Consider the following 15,743-nt stretch of genomic DNA (forward strand, 5'->3'; position numbering starts at 1 on the left):
AAAAATTCAGGTTCCAATTGCCCAGCCAGTTTTGCTCAATATATATAGCCAGCTCATTCAACCAAAAAACAATGTTTAGGACTCTTTTTTTTTGGATAGGATTTTTACCATAGAGAAATACGGATGACGACAATCAACGATATAATTGTAATGAATGAATGAATGAAATAAAGGTTGAAAAAAATATTGTTTGAGGTTGTCAACAATTGTTGTTTGTTACCGATCTGTGAATGTCGGTGAATATCGCTTTTCATTTTCAATTTTTTTTCTTGATTTCTTAAACAAAACAAAACAAAAAAAAAATTTCCATAGAGATCCATTTATATGAATGTTTCAATTGAATTTGACCCTCTTTGCTCTCATTCATTCATTCATTCATTCATCACCATTCATTTATTCAAGGTTTTCACACATTCAAATTTTGGATCATTTTCATTTCAATTCATAAAAATTGAGTGGATAAAGAGAAAGAAATAGCGAGATTCGTTATTTCGATAACAAAAAAAGAAAATCGGCCCTCTTTTTCTATTCAATTGAAACACACAATTGAGACATCGAAAAGTTTTCAAAAAAATTTTTTTTTCACTCACTTCACCACCATTATCATCACCACCACTTAAATACATAAGTCATTTTGTTTATTGTTTGATGTTATCAACTACTTTAGGTGTTGTTGTTGTTGAAAATAATCATCAATTTTGTATGGCGGTAAAAAACACACACAGCACACAGAAACTGATTTAAACAGATTTTATCAGATTGAAAATAAACACTTGAAACGATAATAATAATAATCATTATTTGATTACAAAAATGGATTTAATAACGATGATTAAATCAAAGGATGCATCAAATTACAAACAAAAAAAAAAAAACGTTCGAATTCGATTCGTTCGATTCTATTTCCACATGTTCGGATCATTCGATGTTGTTTTAGTGTTCGAACATCATCCGATCATATTCGAATCTTTGAGCAGAATTTGGTTGTTTTTCGGTTTGTTTGTTTGTTTGTTGTTTCTAATCTGTGATTTTCAAGAATTTCAAATCAAAATATTTTGATTTCTTAATTTAAAGCGGTTATTCTTTTTTTTAAAAAAAAGTGAATCAATATCTGAAATCAATCGATCATTTTTTTTCAAATTAATCAAATGTTAACAGAATAATTAATAATCGATTAATCATTTGAAAATTATGACAGGAAAAATTTTACAGGTTACAGAAAGAAGATAATTATCAAATCAAATTAAAATCGAATCTTTTTTTTTCATTTCGTTTTTTGGTTGCCCAAATAATAAGTGGGGAAAAAACTGATAATATTCAAATGATAACCAAAACTAATTTGAAAATCAGACAATCAAAGAAGAAAAAAATTTTGTGTGTGCCAAATTCAGTAGCCCAAATCGAATCGAATGAATTGGGTGCGTCCTCGTGTATATCTACTAGCTACTTCGATCCACGATGACTACCGAGTACCGACTACCGACAATGACTACTTCGACAGATCACAATCTTCGACATGATAACCGTTACGAATTTGCGTAACAAATATACCTGTATTTAGTAAAATTGATAACAAATTTTTTTTATTAACTTTTTTTCTTTTTATTTCTAGTTAGTCGATAATAATGATAAGTATGTTTCGCTATCAGAATAATTGATTTGATTACTGAGAAGAAGAAAATCTTTAACGAAAAAAAAAACTGTCATCAAATCTAATAAACTTGTCAACATCACTATGTGTGACAAATTTTATTTCGAAATTTCAACAATTTTTTTCTAATTTGATTTATTTCATTCTTAAAATTTCATGAAATTTTATTCAATGATTCAAAAACGTGTTCCATCCATCGATCAAATCAATCAGATCAATAATTTGATAATCAATTTATTCACGGTAATCAAACCAAACAGAGACTAAATACGATAAATGAATCTAACAAGTTTTGAATGGCGGAATACCGGTGATAATTTTCTTGTTTGCTTTTTTGTGAATCAAAAAAAAACTTCAAAGCCGGTATTTTCGAGTTTTTTTCCTTTTCGGTGAATGAATGAACAACCGAAACAAAATCGGATTTATGATAATCATGATCTCGGTGAACAATCGATAGTTGTTTACAAAAAAGTTAAGTGATTATAAATCCATCTTATTCAACAACAAAACTAACATCATTTCATTTTTTTCTAGTACAAAAGATCACGGAGAGACAGAAACATAAATCAGTTCTTTTTTGTCACACTATTGACGCTATTTTGATCTAATCGGATCAAAATAGATCGGATTACCATCAACATTATAGGTTTTATTGAAATCAATTTGTAATGCAAAATATTATGATGATGATGTTTTTCTGCATTTGTCGGGTGTGTTTTGATCCTATAAAATAATTTTTATTTATAGAACAGAGATGATGATGATGAAAAGTTTTTGAAAAAAAACAACGAGAAAAGTATAATTTAAAAAAAAAAAAGTTTTTTTAATTAGAAAAAAATTTGTAAATAACAAAATCATTTATGATAACAACAAAAATAATATATACATATAGCGATAACAAGGTGAAACAAATCGATCATCAGTCATTTCCATGTATATGGCATTGATAATGTTGAAACAATATTTGTTGGAAAATTTGCCAATGTCATTGATAATGATGATGATGTTAGTGATGGTCTTGTTAAAAATGATGTTGGTAATTGTGGTGGACGTTGATGTGTTTTAACATGTTTTTTCAAATGATCTTTACGACCAAAACGTTTATTACAATGATTACAAGAAAATGGACGTAATCCAGTATGTATACGTTTATGACGAGTTAATTCTTCATTTCTAGTAAATGTTTTACCACAATTTTGATGATCACAAATGAATGGTCTTTCACCTGATAACAACAAAAAAAAAACAAACACCAAAAGAGAAAGAGATCAGAATAATTGAAGAATTTTTTTTGTAATTTGAAAAAATTACTTACCAGTATGAATACGAATATGACCTTTTAATTGACCATTATTTGAAAAGGACACTTGACAATGTGGACATTGAAAACGTTTTGGACGTTGTTTTTTCATTACATTATTTGCTGTTGTCGATGTTGCTGTCGATGTTGTTGTTGATGTTATTGTTGTTTCCGGCTGTTGTTGTTGTTGGTGACAATTTAATTTGGTCATTGAATTTTTTATCAAATCTAAATCGAAATTATTTGCCGGAAACATTGTTGAGGCCGATGATGTTGCTGTTTTCGGTAAAAAATCATAATTTTGTATGATGGGAAAATTTACGGGATTAAAATAATTTTCAAAAAAATTCTGAAAATTTCTTGATGAATCAATTTGACCGGAATTTATCATTGAATTTTGTTGTTGTGGATGATGATGATGATAATAATGATGAAAATATTGTTCAAAAAAATATTCCGAACAACCAAATGAAGGACCATATTGAAATTGTTGTGCGGATTGTTGATGATTGAGAAAATTGTTGAAAAATTCTTGTGTCATTGATCGGTAATATTGATCATTGATGGTTAATGATGATGATGATGATGGCTGTGTTGTTGTTGTTGGTGTTGATGGAAATTTTGTCGGTTGAGAATTTTGTTGTTGTCGATAAAGATGTTTTTTCATTCTTTTTTCTTCTTTGCCAATATGTTGTTTCGGTAAAGAATGGATTTTTTCATCTAAATAATTATTCGATTGTATCGATGATGATTCATTCGATGATTTTTGAATACGTTCATCATTTTGATTTGAATGATGATCCCATGGACGAAATATTGATTTATTTGGATTCATATTTTTTAAAAATTAAAAAAAAAATTGGAAAAAAAGTAGCTGAAATTATTGATTGACAAATTTTTCATTCGACATTCTGTTTCAATCTAATTATCTTGACCACGAATAAAAGCATAGGTAAAGTGTTCAGTGTGTGTGTTTCTTCTTCATTGGTCAAATGTCAAATGTTTTCCTGCAACAAAAAAAAAAATATTCAGTAATTTTCAAGTGGTCCCTTATTACACGTACAACAACAATACGCTATTCATACAACAACAACAACAACAATAACACCAATTTACACCTCCTCACTTAATTTAAATAGGGTGTGTGTGTTGTATGAATGCAAGGGGAGGAAGTGGGGGTTAACATAGGCATTTTGTTCCAGCAGCAACAACAATAAATAAATAATAATAACCGATTATAAAACAACGATTTTTTTTGAGAAAAAAAAATGAGAAACTTTCAATGTATAAATTCAACCAACTTTTATCAATTATCCTTATCATCATTCAAATGTATTTGATTTTGATTTCGATTCTGATTTGACTTGACTTTAACACCTACCCCTCTCAAACTAATTTCATAATAACAATAGGAAGAGGGGGAGAAAAAAATAGGAAATCTGATACGATTGATAACAGAGGAGGAGTTGAAATATAAAATTAGATAAAAAGGTTAATCATTTGTGAGAGAGTTTTTCCTTTTTCTTTTTTCACACCCCATTGGTGATGATAGGCAACAACAACAACAACAGCAGAAAAAAAGTGGCCGAAAACGTTTACGTTAAACGAAAATGATAAAGCGTAGTACAGTAGTTACGTAGGTTGGTTGGAAGGTAGGTCGAGGATCACACACAACTGGATTGATTGTCATCTAATTTTGCAAAAATCAACCCCCCTCTCTCCACTTTTTCAGTTTGAAGTAGGTCCTCTATTTTGTTCGGTTATTATCATCGAAGTTGTTGTCCCGGATAATAAAGATTGAATGAATTTTTCCCCCTCCATCACCACCATAAGGCTGTTTCTTTTTTTTGTTGTTCACACATCAACGCCTTGCCCATTTTGTTGAAACACGTTTATCAACGTGTTTCAACTACCACCTCCCCTATCATAATCATTCATTCATTCATTCATTGTTTATATTCACACTTCAGAAAACATGTGTACACACATCACTTATTTTCGATGATAATCATAATCATCATCGGAAAACAAAATCTAAAGTGGTTATTGTTGTTTGATTGTGGTGGTCGTGTGGTTTTTATGGTTCATTTGGTTACTTTTGATCTCAAATGTGAAGTAGGGTGAAAAAAAAGAAAGAAAGAAAATCAGACGGGGTAAAAAAAATTAGTTTCATTTTTATTGTAGCTTCTTAAAAATTTTCTTTTTTTTTTGGTCATTATAATTGTCTTGTCCACAGAAATTTTTTGTTTACACAAAGTTTATTTTTTTGAATCATCTGGCATGATTAATGCCGAATTAACTGAACCACCATCGACTAATAAACAAACACCATTAATAAAACTAGCCGCATCACTTGCTAAATATGCAACAGCATTAGCACAATCTAATGGTTCACCAATACGACCAACTGGATATGAACGTGCAGCAATATCAGCCATACGATCAGTACTTAGATCACTATTCTGTACTTTATTGAATATTGGTGTACGAATAGCAGCCGGACTTTTATGATTCAAAAAAAGAAAATAAAATTAATTTAAAAAACACAAAAATTATCCATAACACTTACTTAATAGCATTACATCGGATACGTTTTGGTCCCAATTCTAATGCCATCGATTTGGTAAACATATCGATTGCTGATTTAGACATTGCATACAATGTATTATTTGCCGCCTAAGATTTTTTGAAAATATTTTTTTAAAATAAAGAAAAACAACGCCATCCATTGAATATTAAAAAAAATACATACAGGTTTTTGTGCAGCAACACTTGATACATTAACAATATTACCTTGTGTTTTAGCTAAAAATGGTATTGCCAATTTGGTTAGATAAACAACACTTCGTACATTTGTATGAAACATCATATCATAATTTTGCATATAATTATCATCCCAAATTGATGAAACTTGATATGCACCAGCATTATTAACCAATACATCTAATTTACCAAATGTTTCAATTGTTTTATTCAATAAATGTTCAGCATCTTTTTCCTGATTAATATCGCCAATTATTTCCAATATTTTGGCATTTGGATTTTTTGTCGATTGTCGACAACGTTCACCAACACGTTTTAAACGTTCAGCATTACGGCCAGTAATTGTTATATTTGCACCAAGTGAACATAAATGTACGGCAATACCTTCACCAATACCCGAACTTGAACCGGTAATCAATACAACTTTATCGCTGAAATCACAATGAATCGACATTGTTTGATTATTAGTAGGATTTTTTATGGTATTATTTATCTTGACACTAAAATTTCGTGAAAAAAATGGAAAAATTTGATTAAAATTTCGAAAATATTTTGAAATTATTGTATAATTATTCATCATAATGGAAAATTTTTTCTTTTTTTTGGTTTTAAAAAACAAAAATAATCAAAAAAAATCAATTCTAAATCTAATTTAATTTGTTTTTTTTTGATGAAAAAATAAAATCAACATTACCCGATATATAAGTGAATTGAAAAATGATGAATTGAAAATTTTCAATATATGAAAAATACACACGTAGAGAAAAGATATTGAAAGATTTGAAATCTTCTCACACACAAAGATTACATAAAATAAACAATATTTTTAAATTTTCAATCAATATTTCAAGGAATCTTATGATTTACGAATATCATTCGATCGTTTTTTTTCACACCAAAATCTTCGATATAACGTTTTCGTTGCTGGTTTGATTTGATTCGATTGCTGTCATCAATGACCAACCAACTTTGAATGAATGAATGAATGATTTTGCTATTTTATTGATTTTCGTTTCTTGTTTGTCATTCAAACATAATTATTAGTTCTTTTTGGGTGACAAAAATTGTCGTATTTTGATGATGATGATGATGATGATGAAAACAAACACCACAACAAACAAGGATTATCATTAAAATAATGTTGTACTATGAAATGACATCGAGAGAGAAAAAAAAAGAAAAAGAAAAATCCATCCGTGGATTGTGTTGTGGGCTGATATTTTAATGATAATAATGATGATGATGATTATGATGATGTGAAAAGAAATTTTTGATTTTCATTAAAACAGACGAAAAACAAAATAAATAATGATAAATGATGAAAGAAGAAGAAGAAAAAAACTCAAGGCCATCTTGTATCCATCATTGTAATCACATTTTGATTATTTTTCTTTTTCTTTTTTTCTTTTTTTGATTCATATGATGATGATAATGATAATCATTTTGGGGATTTAAGTTTTTCTTTTGGATAATTTATGTAAGAAGAAGAAGAGAAAATTTCGAAATTTCTTCAACAACAATACGCACACACAATGAAAGATGTATCTGACAATCAACCAGTGTTTTTTTTTGTTTTTGAAAAATTACATTTCACATACTTACATTTTCATGGACAATAATAATGATGGCTATCCATTGATTATTAAAATTGATCATTTTCATTTCCGAAATCCGGTAATCAAGAAAATTACAAACTTTTTTTTTCTTCTTTGTTCATTCGAATGTTACCGGCAATATACGGACAATAACATTCGATTCGGCAAAAAAAAAAAAAAACAACATTCGATTCTATTGTGATCCTAATAATCCTATTTTGATGACAATAGCAAAATGAGTCGAGTGTATAACAACAACAACGGATATCCGGACAATGTTTATCATCAATTTAATTGATTATTTTCAATTGTAAAATTTTTGTAAAATAAAAAAAAAATGCAACAAACAACAAACAAGCAAAAAAAATATATATTATTCATAAACTTTTCAATGACAGAATGGAAAATTTTTTATAAAAAAAAATCGCACTAAACACACCCACCGAACCGAAAAGTTCCACTTTCCCTATTCAAAATTCTCAAATTCAATCATAAAAATGAAATATTCATTTCACTCCCACATTATGATGATGACGACCAAGATGATTAAAGTTTTTTTTTTGTATTCAAAACAAACAATATTGCATAAATATCATCATCATCATCATCATTTTTTTCGGGAAAATGTCCCGAAAAACAGCAGCAACAACAACAAAATCTATTGTCCAGTTTTGTTGTTGTTGTTGTTGTCGTCTGGATGACAATGAACATCATTATGATTATTATTGTGAAATTGTGAAATTTTGAAATTTTTTTGAAATAATTTTTTCCAACACTAACGACATCAGCGAACAAACAAATGGAAATGGATATTGTTTTGTTGAATGAAAATGTCCAATGTACCGAATCGAAGTGAACCTTATGATGTTTTTGTTTGTTTATCCCAAAAAAAAACCTTCTCGCTTATTATTATGGCCATTTTGAATCGTAAATATTTTTATGAATTTTTTTCATGTGAAAAAATGAAAATGAAATTTTCATTTTCATTTCAATTAATTTGAAACTTTTGTAAAAAAAATGTCAAATTATCATGCATGATTGTTGTAGGAAAAAAAGAAGAAAAAAATTTCCTGTTGTAAAAGAATGAAAAAATGTTTCTGATGAAAAACCCTGAATTTCATTTCAATTACACATTTCGGTTTTTCTTCTTTTTTTTCGGTAATTCTGGTTGTCCATCTTCTCAAACAACCGAAGAGAGAGAGAGAGAGAGAGAGAGAGAGAGAGAGAGAGAGAGAGAGAAACAAATTTTCCGATTATTTCCGAAAATCATCAGACAGGTAAACAAACAAACAATCAAACAGCAAGAAGAAGAAAATGATTAACCAAAAAAAAAAAAAAACTAAAAGGTTAATCAAAGAAAGAAAACCAGAATAATTAACAAGAAAACTTATCATCATCATCATCATCAACGGCGGAAATGAATTTTCTGTTTTTGATTCTGTTTTTCTGATTCTGTGTGTGGGCTTTATGAAGAATTTTTCGATTTTGATTTTTTTCGATTTCAGGTTTCAGCCTTTTGGGTATCATTATCATCATCATCGTTGTTGTTGTTGTCGTTATTAATCTAGAATTGTAAATTCTTTCCCCATATAATAAAAAATTACATTTAATGTAATTTCTTTTTGTTGTTTTGTTGTTGTTAATCGACAAATCATACACCTGTGATGATGATGGTGATCATATTCACAAGACAAGGTCAATGAAAAGAAAAAGAAGAAAGAGATAAATCAATTATTGATGATGATGACCATCATCATCTTCATCCATATTGATGATAATGATAGTCATAATAGATTAAAATGAATAGATGAATCTTCAAGAAACTTTACCGAAAACAAAAAATTGTTTATTGTTTTTTTTCTCCCACTTCTATTCTTTTTCCCTGAAAGTTTTCCTCTGAATCTTTTTTAATGACCTTTTTTTTCTTGAATATATTCTTCATGAAAAAAGATTGTTGATTTGTTTTGTTTTGATTACATTTTATGATCATATGAACATCGTTATTATTCGTTATTGTCTTTATGATGATAATGATGATAATAAAAACAAAAACAGAATAATGTTTATCCATCCAAAAAAAAAAAGAATATTCTCTTAGCTAACTTTTTAATTATTTTGTTTATCAGAATTTTTTTTTCCACAGCTAAGAAGAGAAAACCTGAGAAAAAACGTTAGGCAAAAAACGCAAATTGGACGCAGAAGAACTTGATGATGATGATCACCATAATCATCATCTGTATTTTTTAATTACACCACGTAACACGCGCCAAACAAACTGATCCAAAATGATCTTTAATGAGAAAAAAAAGGGTTAAAAGAAAATTCAACTTGTTTTTCTGATGTTGAAAATACTTTTTTTTTTATTATTATCAATTCATTTGAGAAAATAAAATGAAAACGAATAATGATTATAAAATAAAAGTGAAATGAAAATGAAAGTTTTGTTTGTTCGGTGTGTATGTTTCACATTAAAAGTTGTTAGTATCTTTTTTTTTTTTTTTTTGGTTAAGATTGATCTTTGTGGATGATGAATAATTTAAGAAATTTTTTTCTTTTCTTTTTCAGCTAGAAATTTTCCTTTTGTAAAAGAATTCTGATGATTTTTTTTTCGCTTTCATAAACGATGATTCTTGGCTAATAATAATGATGATGATGATGATAATGAAATTAACCGATGATGATGATGATTGAACCAAAAAAAAAATGATTTCCGAAATTCTATACTTGTTGAAATTGATGAATAATTTTTGTTTCGGTTCGTTTATTTCGGGTGGTGGGAGTGGTGGGGGTTAAAACTGATGAATTTTTTAAAGGATTCAGGTGTGTGTGGGTGTAGAGAGAAGTGAAAAGGAAAAAAGGAAAAAGCAAGTGAAGAAAACCTTTTAAAAACTTTTGTAAATTAAATTTTCATTTAAATTTTTTTTTTTCAAATTGATTGCCAGAGAAAAACGACTTTCGATGCATTTAAGATTGTTTCTTTTGATTTGTATCTTCAATTGATGATAAATCATCACCATGTTGTTGTTGTTGTTGTTGATTATAATCATTATTATTATCGATCGATATTTCTAATTCATTTTGTTGTTGCGGTTGCGGTTGCTGTTGTTGTTGTCCATTCCTGTTCGTATCATTCAATGAACGTTTCAATGGTTGTTGATGTTGTTGTTGTTGTAGATTCCATAAAACTAGATTAGCAAATTGATCACGATCAAATATTGATTGATTTTCTTGAATCGAATTCATTAATGTTGATGGTGATGATGTTTGTTGTTGTTGTTGTTGTTGTTGTTGATCATTGTAATTATCATCCAAATCCGATGATGAATCAATCATCATTTTCATTATTATTGATTTTATCTGATTTAATTGATCATCATCAATGATTTGAATCATTTTATCATCATTATCATTATCTAAATTATCATTTTTATTAAATTTTTGTAAATTACTTTGACGACCAAAACGCATCATTTCACGAAAATTACCATTTGATAATGATTTTTTACCAAAACGCATTGGTTGTCTAAATTGATTAGCTAAACGTTTTTTACCAAAACGCATTGGTTCACGAAATGATAATGATGATGATTGTGATGATGTTGATGATGATAAACTACGTTTACCAAAACGCATTGGTTCACGAAATAGGCAACGTTTACAAAGATTTTCTTCATTACGACGACAAATCGATAAACAACGATATGATGATGATGATGATGATCCACCAAATGGTTGTAATGAACGTTTCGATAATTTCATCATTGTCGGTAATTCTTGTTTTGATATCGTTGTCGATGCTGTTGTCGTTGTTGGTGATTGTTGTTGACCAAATATCGGACCAATCAATACGAAAATGACCAACATCATAATGAATAATGAAAATTTTTTCAATAAAAAATTATTAAAATGTTGATTATCATGATGATGATTCAGGGCGACAAACCACGAATTTGTTGTTGCAAACATTTTGTTTTTATCATAAAAATATTTAAATTACACAAAACGAAGTGAAACAGGTAACCACCAGAGATGTTTAAAATAATGAAATTTGATGTTTGTTTTTGTTCAAAACAGGATAAAAAAAAACTTCAAAGTTGATATGGTTTGTGTTTCGCTAACACACAATGGTGTGTTTCTTTGGTGTTTTTGATGTGTGTCGATTTCAAACACAATAAATGTGTGAAATGTTTGCATGTGTGTGGGAAAGAAAGAAAGAATGATGGACAAGTTGCAACGGTTTTTATATTCTGAAACCTGCTATCAAGGAATATCCCTGAAAAACGAAAAACGGAAAAATTTCAATGATGATCCATCAGACCGGTATAGAATATAACCCATTTGCCTGATAATAATGATGATGGTTTGCTTAAACTTTGTGCAATCGCGCTTGTTTTTTTCTCTTACTAATTGTTTCGGATTGTATCGTTTTGTGTATGTATGTAACATTATTCTGTTATTCTTTCGGTTATTATTATATAGTCTTCGGGTTAAAAAAGAAGTTTTCATTATCCTCTATGAATCATGCGCATTCATCACTATCAAAATCATCAAATGAAATCCTTTTTTTAGTTAGTTAGTTTTCTTTTTCTTTTTCTTTTTGAATTCTGTCGTTTTTTTAATATACAAAAAAAAACACACATTTTGAAGATGAAATCATCAATGTCGATAATGATGATGATGATGATGATGAATAGAATGGAAATCTTTCTGTTATTTTCATTTGTAATGATCATTTGTTTTTTATATTTATAAATAAATAAATAAATAAAAAAGAAAAAGAAAAAGAAAAATGTTTTTGTCTGATTTTGTTTCTGAAAGCAATTTTTTGGAAAATTTCCGGAAATTTTTTTTTCTCTCGTTGTTGTTGTTTGAAACATACACAAAAAGAAATATACCCCGATCCAATCATTCAATCCAATCCAATTTCTAATCTAACAATTTGACATGTGTGTGTAAGTGACAGGCAGGTATATGATGATGATGTCAGTTATCATTATCATCATCATCATCATCATCATCAGGAAAAATCCTATTCAGAATATGAAACGAAATGAGAATTGTGAAATTGTTTTTTTTTGGCACAATTCTCACCATATAGAATCACTGATAGAATCACGATATTCTTGATACTTGAATTCAACTGTGTGTTTTCCAGTTCATTTTGGTTCATCTTTTTTGTTTGAAAAAAAAATTCTGGAATAAATAATTAAAATCAATTTAAATGATTTACCTTGATAATGATGACAATGTATGTGTGGTCATTTTGTGTAACTTACCCGTAAGCTATGTTTAAATATTGAAAAAAAAACATCTATATGGAATATTGGAATTGATTTTTGCTGTTGTTATTGTTTTTTTTGGTTGTACCAAAAAAAAAAAAAAAAAAAAATCCAATCTCTAGAATATTCTCTGGACAATGGAAAATTTTTCATTTCAAACAAACGAAAAAAAATCAACAAATCTATTTGACCATCATTTGATAATTGAATGGATTTTTTGTTTTTCCATTCATTATCATTATCATCAGTTTTTTTAATTGTCTGATGAAATCTATTTTTGAAAATTTTTTGTTTGTTTGTTCATTGTAAACACAAAGAGTACCCAAAAAAAACAAAAGTAAATTGTTTCCGTTTTATGAAAACATTTTACAAACAGAATTTGTTTCACAAACAAAACAAAGCATTTTTCATTTGAAAAAAAAACATTTGACAAATGCTGTTTAAATGTTTTTTTTTCGGAAGGGGAAAAAATTCAAATTCAAAATCAAATTGGGAAAAAATAGGAAACGAACAAATTTTGAAATTCAGGTAACCGAAATCGAATCGCTTTCGATCACCAGAATCATAATTAATTAATTAAAATGATCAAAAAAAAAATTTCTGGTGCAAAAACAAGAAAAACAAACAAATACAAACCTGAATGCGAAAATGAATAAATCCAATTTGTGAAATTCAATTTTCTCTCGCTTTTTGAATCTCATTATTATTATTCATCATAATTCTGATGAATAATATTTGAATATAATTGAAAGAAAAAAAGTGAGAAAATTTTCGGAAAAAAGGGAATTCATAATCATCATCAAAGATTATGGAAAGTTCTTCGTTCGTTCATTTCCAGCTAAGATCAAACAAAAATTTTCATTATTAAATGGAACAAAAATTGAACGTAGGCATACATCGATGGATGTTATTAATACTTTCTCTTCTTCGTCTTCTTCTTCTGTTTCTAACGAAAATCAATTATCATTAATCATCTTCGTTTTTTTATTTATTATAAATCTGGAATTTTCCGTTGACGATGACGATGTTGTTGTTGTTGTTTTTTTTTCATTAAAAAAGGATTCAAACCTGATAATTCCTTTTTTGTTGTTGTTGTTGTTTGTTGATCTTTCAATGTTCTTGTTTCATTTTATCCCATGATTGATACCTGTATCAATAATAACATTTTTTTTCGGGGAAAAAATGAAGAAAAAAAATTTCATTTTCATTTATAACGTTTATCATAGACGACAAGGGAAAAGGAAAAAGAAGACAAAAACAAAAAAATAAATCTTTCGTTGTTGCTGGAAATAGATTATAGAAACTGAATTATCTTTAGATGACGATAACGATGATAAACCTGGTATGTCAAAATTAAATAACAGAAAAAAAAGGAAAAGAAAAAAGACATTTTTGTATTTTTGGATTCACGATGATAAAGTCGGTCATGAAAATGATAAAAAAAAAATCCAGTTTTGATGTTAAGAAAAACGATGATGAAATGATTTAATTGAAAAAAAAGTTGCTCAATTGATTAATCGATTTGTTCATCGGAACAACAAACAACGGAACATTCGAAACGACTATATCTACATGAGTGGTTTGTTGGATCGTAAAAACTATCACCACCGCTCAATGATAATAATAATTTCGTTACAAATTGATAATTTCATTACTTTCAGCATCCATTACTTTCAATGATAATTGACCTTCTTCTTCTTCTTTTTTTTCCATAGAAATGTTATAAGATTTTTTCCACAATTTATAATGATGATGATGATAATGATTAAATATAAAAAGATTTATTTTAAGTTCAAGGTAATCAATTGTTTGTTTGTTTTGTTTAATTATTATGAAATGGAAAAAAAACGAGGATTTTGTTGTCCAAAATCTTGATCGTGACATTGAATGTGTTACGTTTACATTCAAACACATACAAATGTGATGCATTTGTGCGTTATACATTTTTTGATTTTCCTTCTTATTCATTGATTCTATCTAATCGATCATTAACCGAATTGAAGAAAAAAATATATCAAGAAAACTTTCAAAGAGAAAGAGAGAAAAAGAAATAGAAAATCCTTTTGGTAACCAAGAAAAACCAGAAAAAATGCATTTAGTTTTTCTGTGTTAATTAATTGAACAGAAAGCATCATTATTTTGTTTTTGAAAGTGTTAATTTCGAAATTGTTTACATTAAAACGATAATGAATTACCGTAATAATAATAATAATAACCGGTTATTGATTTTTAATTACATCATCATCATCATTTCAATCAGCATCGAATCAAATATAATCAATTGTCAAAAACCAATCGATTATAGTGAACATAAAACAATACAATTATTTAATGTTGATGAATTAAATGTTTATAATACAATGGTTGATTGTGTTACAAATTGGCGACAACAATTTTCACAATGTAATTTAGAAATGTCTGCATTAGGTAATGTAAAAAATGTTTTCGATTTTTATGAAAATTTTTTTAAAACTTTTAAATCCCATTTTCTCTTAAAGCCAATCAAATATTCACCATCATTGAAGAACAATCAAAATTTGGTGAAATAATTAAATGTTGTGGTATATGGCTAGTACGTGATTGTTGGATATCACATAGTGAAAAATATTGTTCAAAAAATCAATCAGAATTAATATTTCATTTACCATTTCGTTTAGTACCATATCTAAATAAATGGTGTACTGTTTATCATGATCAAACTATACTGTGTTTAATACCCAGATATCCTTATTTGGCTGCATTGATCATATTAACATCGATATTACTTATTGTGATTATCGTTGCAGGCATTATTATCGTGATTGTACGACAAAAACGTCGTCGTCAATGTAAAAAATTTCCTACAATTATTAATAATGGTGAAAAAAATCAATTTGAATTAACAAAACCGGATGATAATGATAATGATGGTGGTGATCTGGAATCCGGTACAGATCCGAACATTATGAAAAACGTTGATAATGCAGATGATAATGATGCTGATGAACGACAAGCATTAAAAATGAATCGTAATTGATTTTGTTGTTTTTTTCCCTACTTCTTTTTACTTCCTTTTATTTGTATTTTTGGTTTTACCGAAAAAAAAATTTAAAAAATAAAAAAAATTTATGAAAAAAAATGTTTTCATTTTGATTGTCAACCACTAGATGGCGAGT

The 15,743-nt window shown here is 28.0% G+C and overlaps 4 protein-coding genes and 1 long non-coding RNA gene across 8 annotated transcripts; 2 read left to right on the plus strand and 3 right to left on the minus strand.

The window, feature by feature from the left end:
- The first annotated feature begins 1,004 nt into the window (after nucleotides 1-1,004).
- LOC142644863 (uncharacterized) lies at nucleotides 1,005-2,541 on the plus strand. The gene is made up of 4 exons (XR_012846044.1): nucleotides 1,005-1,553; nucleotides 1,613-1,632; nucleotides 1,865-2,122; nucleotides 2,186-2,541. It is a non-coding gene; the product is annotated as an uncharacterized LOC142644863 (long non-coding RNA).
- LOC113794985 (uncharacterized) lies at nucleotides 2,538-5,064 on the minus strand. 3 transcript variants are annotated; one of them, XM_075819431.1, is made up of 3 exons: nucleotides 4,939-5,064; nucleotides 2,967-3,671; nucleotides 2,538-2,876 (listed from the first exon to the last, which is right to left on the minus strand). In XM_075819431.1, the coding sequence occupies exons 2-3, from the start codon at nucleotides 3,616-3,618 to the stop codon at nucleotides 2,575-2,577; spliced, it is 954 nt and encodes a 317-aa protein (XP_075675546.1). In that variant the 5' UTR covers nucleotides 3,619-3,671; nucleotides 4,939-5,064; the 3' UTR covers nucleotides 2,538-2,574. The 3 variants fall into 3 exon arrangements, with proteins under 3 accessions (XP_075675546.1, XP_075675545.1, XP_075675544.1); XM_075819430.1 differs by having other exon boundaries at nucleotides 4,579-5,049; XM_075819429.1 differs by having other exon boundaries at nucleotides 2,967-3,958; nucleotides 4,018-4,999.
- Nucleotides 5,065-5,105: 41 nt separating this feature from the next.
- On the minus strand, nucleotides 5,106-6,911 carry LOC113794994 (glucose 1-dehydrogenase 1-like). Its single transcript, XM_027345165.2, has 4 exons — nucleotides 6,409-6,911; nucleotides 5,704-6,214; nucleotides 5,521-5,627; nucleotides 5,106-5,453 (listed from the first exon to the last, which is right to left on the minus strand). Exons 2-4 carry the CDS (start codon nucleotides 6,166-6,168, stop codon nucleotides 5,210-5,212), a joined length of 816 nt encoding a protein of 271 aa, XP_027200966.1. The 5' UTR covers nucleotides 6,169-6,214; nucleotides 6,409-6,911; the 3' UTR covers nucleotides 5,106-5,209.
- Nucleotides 6,912-7,974: 1,063 nt separating this feature from the next.
- On the plus strand, nucleotides 7,975-15,689 carry LOC113795030 (uncharacterized). Of its 2 annotated transcripts, XM_075819432.1 has the most exons (3): nucleotides 7,975-8,236; nucleotides 14,849-15,015; nucleotides 15,087-15,689. In XM_075819432.1, the coding sequence occupies exons 2-3, from the start codon at nucleotides 14,949-14,951 to the stop codon at nucleotides 15,602-15,604; spliced, it is 585 nt and encodes a 194-aa protein (XP_075675547.1). In that variant the 5' UTR covers nucleotides 7,975-8,236; nucleotides 14,849-14,948; the 3' UTR covers nucleotides 15,605-15,689. The 2 variants fall into 2 exon arrangements, with proteins under 2 accessions (XP_075675547.1, XP_027201008.2); XM_027345207.2 differs by lacking the exon at nucleotides 7,975-8,236 and having other exon boundaries at nucleotides 14,521-15,015.
- LOC113794974 (uncharacterized) lies at nucleotides 9,962-11,793 on the minus strand. The gene has a single exon (XM_027345141.2). The coding sequence runs from the start codon at nucleotides 11,273-11,275 to the stop codon at nucleotides 10,274-10,276; it is 1,002 nt and encodes a 333-aa protein (XP_027200942.2). The 5' UTR covers nucleotides 11,276-11,793; the 3' UTR covers nucleotides 9,962-10,273.
- Nucleotides 15,690-15,743: the final 54 nt, after the last annotated feature.

Source organism: Dermatophagoides pteronyssinus, unplaced genomic scaffold (genome assembly GCF_027571235.1).
Source record: "Dermatophagoides pteronyssinus isolate colony J.1.1.1.1 unplaced genomic scaffold, Derpt_VIB-CSIC_2022.12 sq0004, whole genome shotgun sequence".
Classification (NCBI taxonomy): Eukaryota; Metazoa; Arthropoda; class Arachnida; order Sarcoptiformes; family Pyroglyphidae; genus Dermatophagoides; species Dermatophagoides pteronyssinus.

What these genes read in the sequence shown, in the direction of transcription:
- LOC113794985 (XM_075819429.1), bottom strand. Translation starts at nt 3,786, where the DNA reads ATGAATCCAAATAAATCAATATTTCGTCCATGGGATCATCATTCAAAT. An exon ending in TCATATTCGTATTCATACTG is followed by an intron (nt 2,877 to 2,966) that starts GTAAGTAATTTT and finishes TGTTGTTATCAG; the next exon opens with GTGAAAGACCATTCATTTGT.
- LOC113794994 (XM_027345165.2), bottom strand. Translation starts at nt 6,168, where the DNA reads ATGTCGATTCATTGTGATTTCAGCGATAAAGTTGTATTGATTACCGGT. An exon ending in GTGTTGCTGCACAAAAACCT is followed by an intron (nt 5,628 to 5,703) that starts GTATGTATTTTT and finishes AAAAAATCTTAG; the next exon opens with GCGGCAAATAATACATTGTA. An exon ending in ATCCGATGTAATGCTATTAA is followed by an intron (nt 5,454 to 5,520) that starts GTAAGTGTTATG and finishes GAATCATAAAAG; the next exon opens with TCCGGCTGCTATTCGTACAC.
- LOC113794974 (XM_027345141.2), bottom strand. Translation starts at nt 11,275, where the DNA reads ATGTTTGCAACAACAAATTCGTGGTTTGTCGCCCTGAATCATCATCAT.
- LOC113795030 (XM_027345207.2), top strand. Translation starts at nt 14,775, where the DNA reads ATGAATTACCGTAATAATAATAATAATAACCGGTTATTGATTTTTAAT. An exon ending in TTTAGAAATGTCTGCATTAG is followed by an intron (nt 15,016 to 15,086) that starts GTAATGTAAAAA and finishes TTTCTCTTAAAG; the next exon opens with CCAATCAAATATTCACCATC.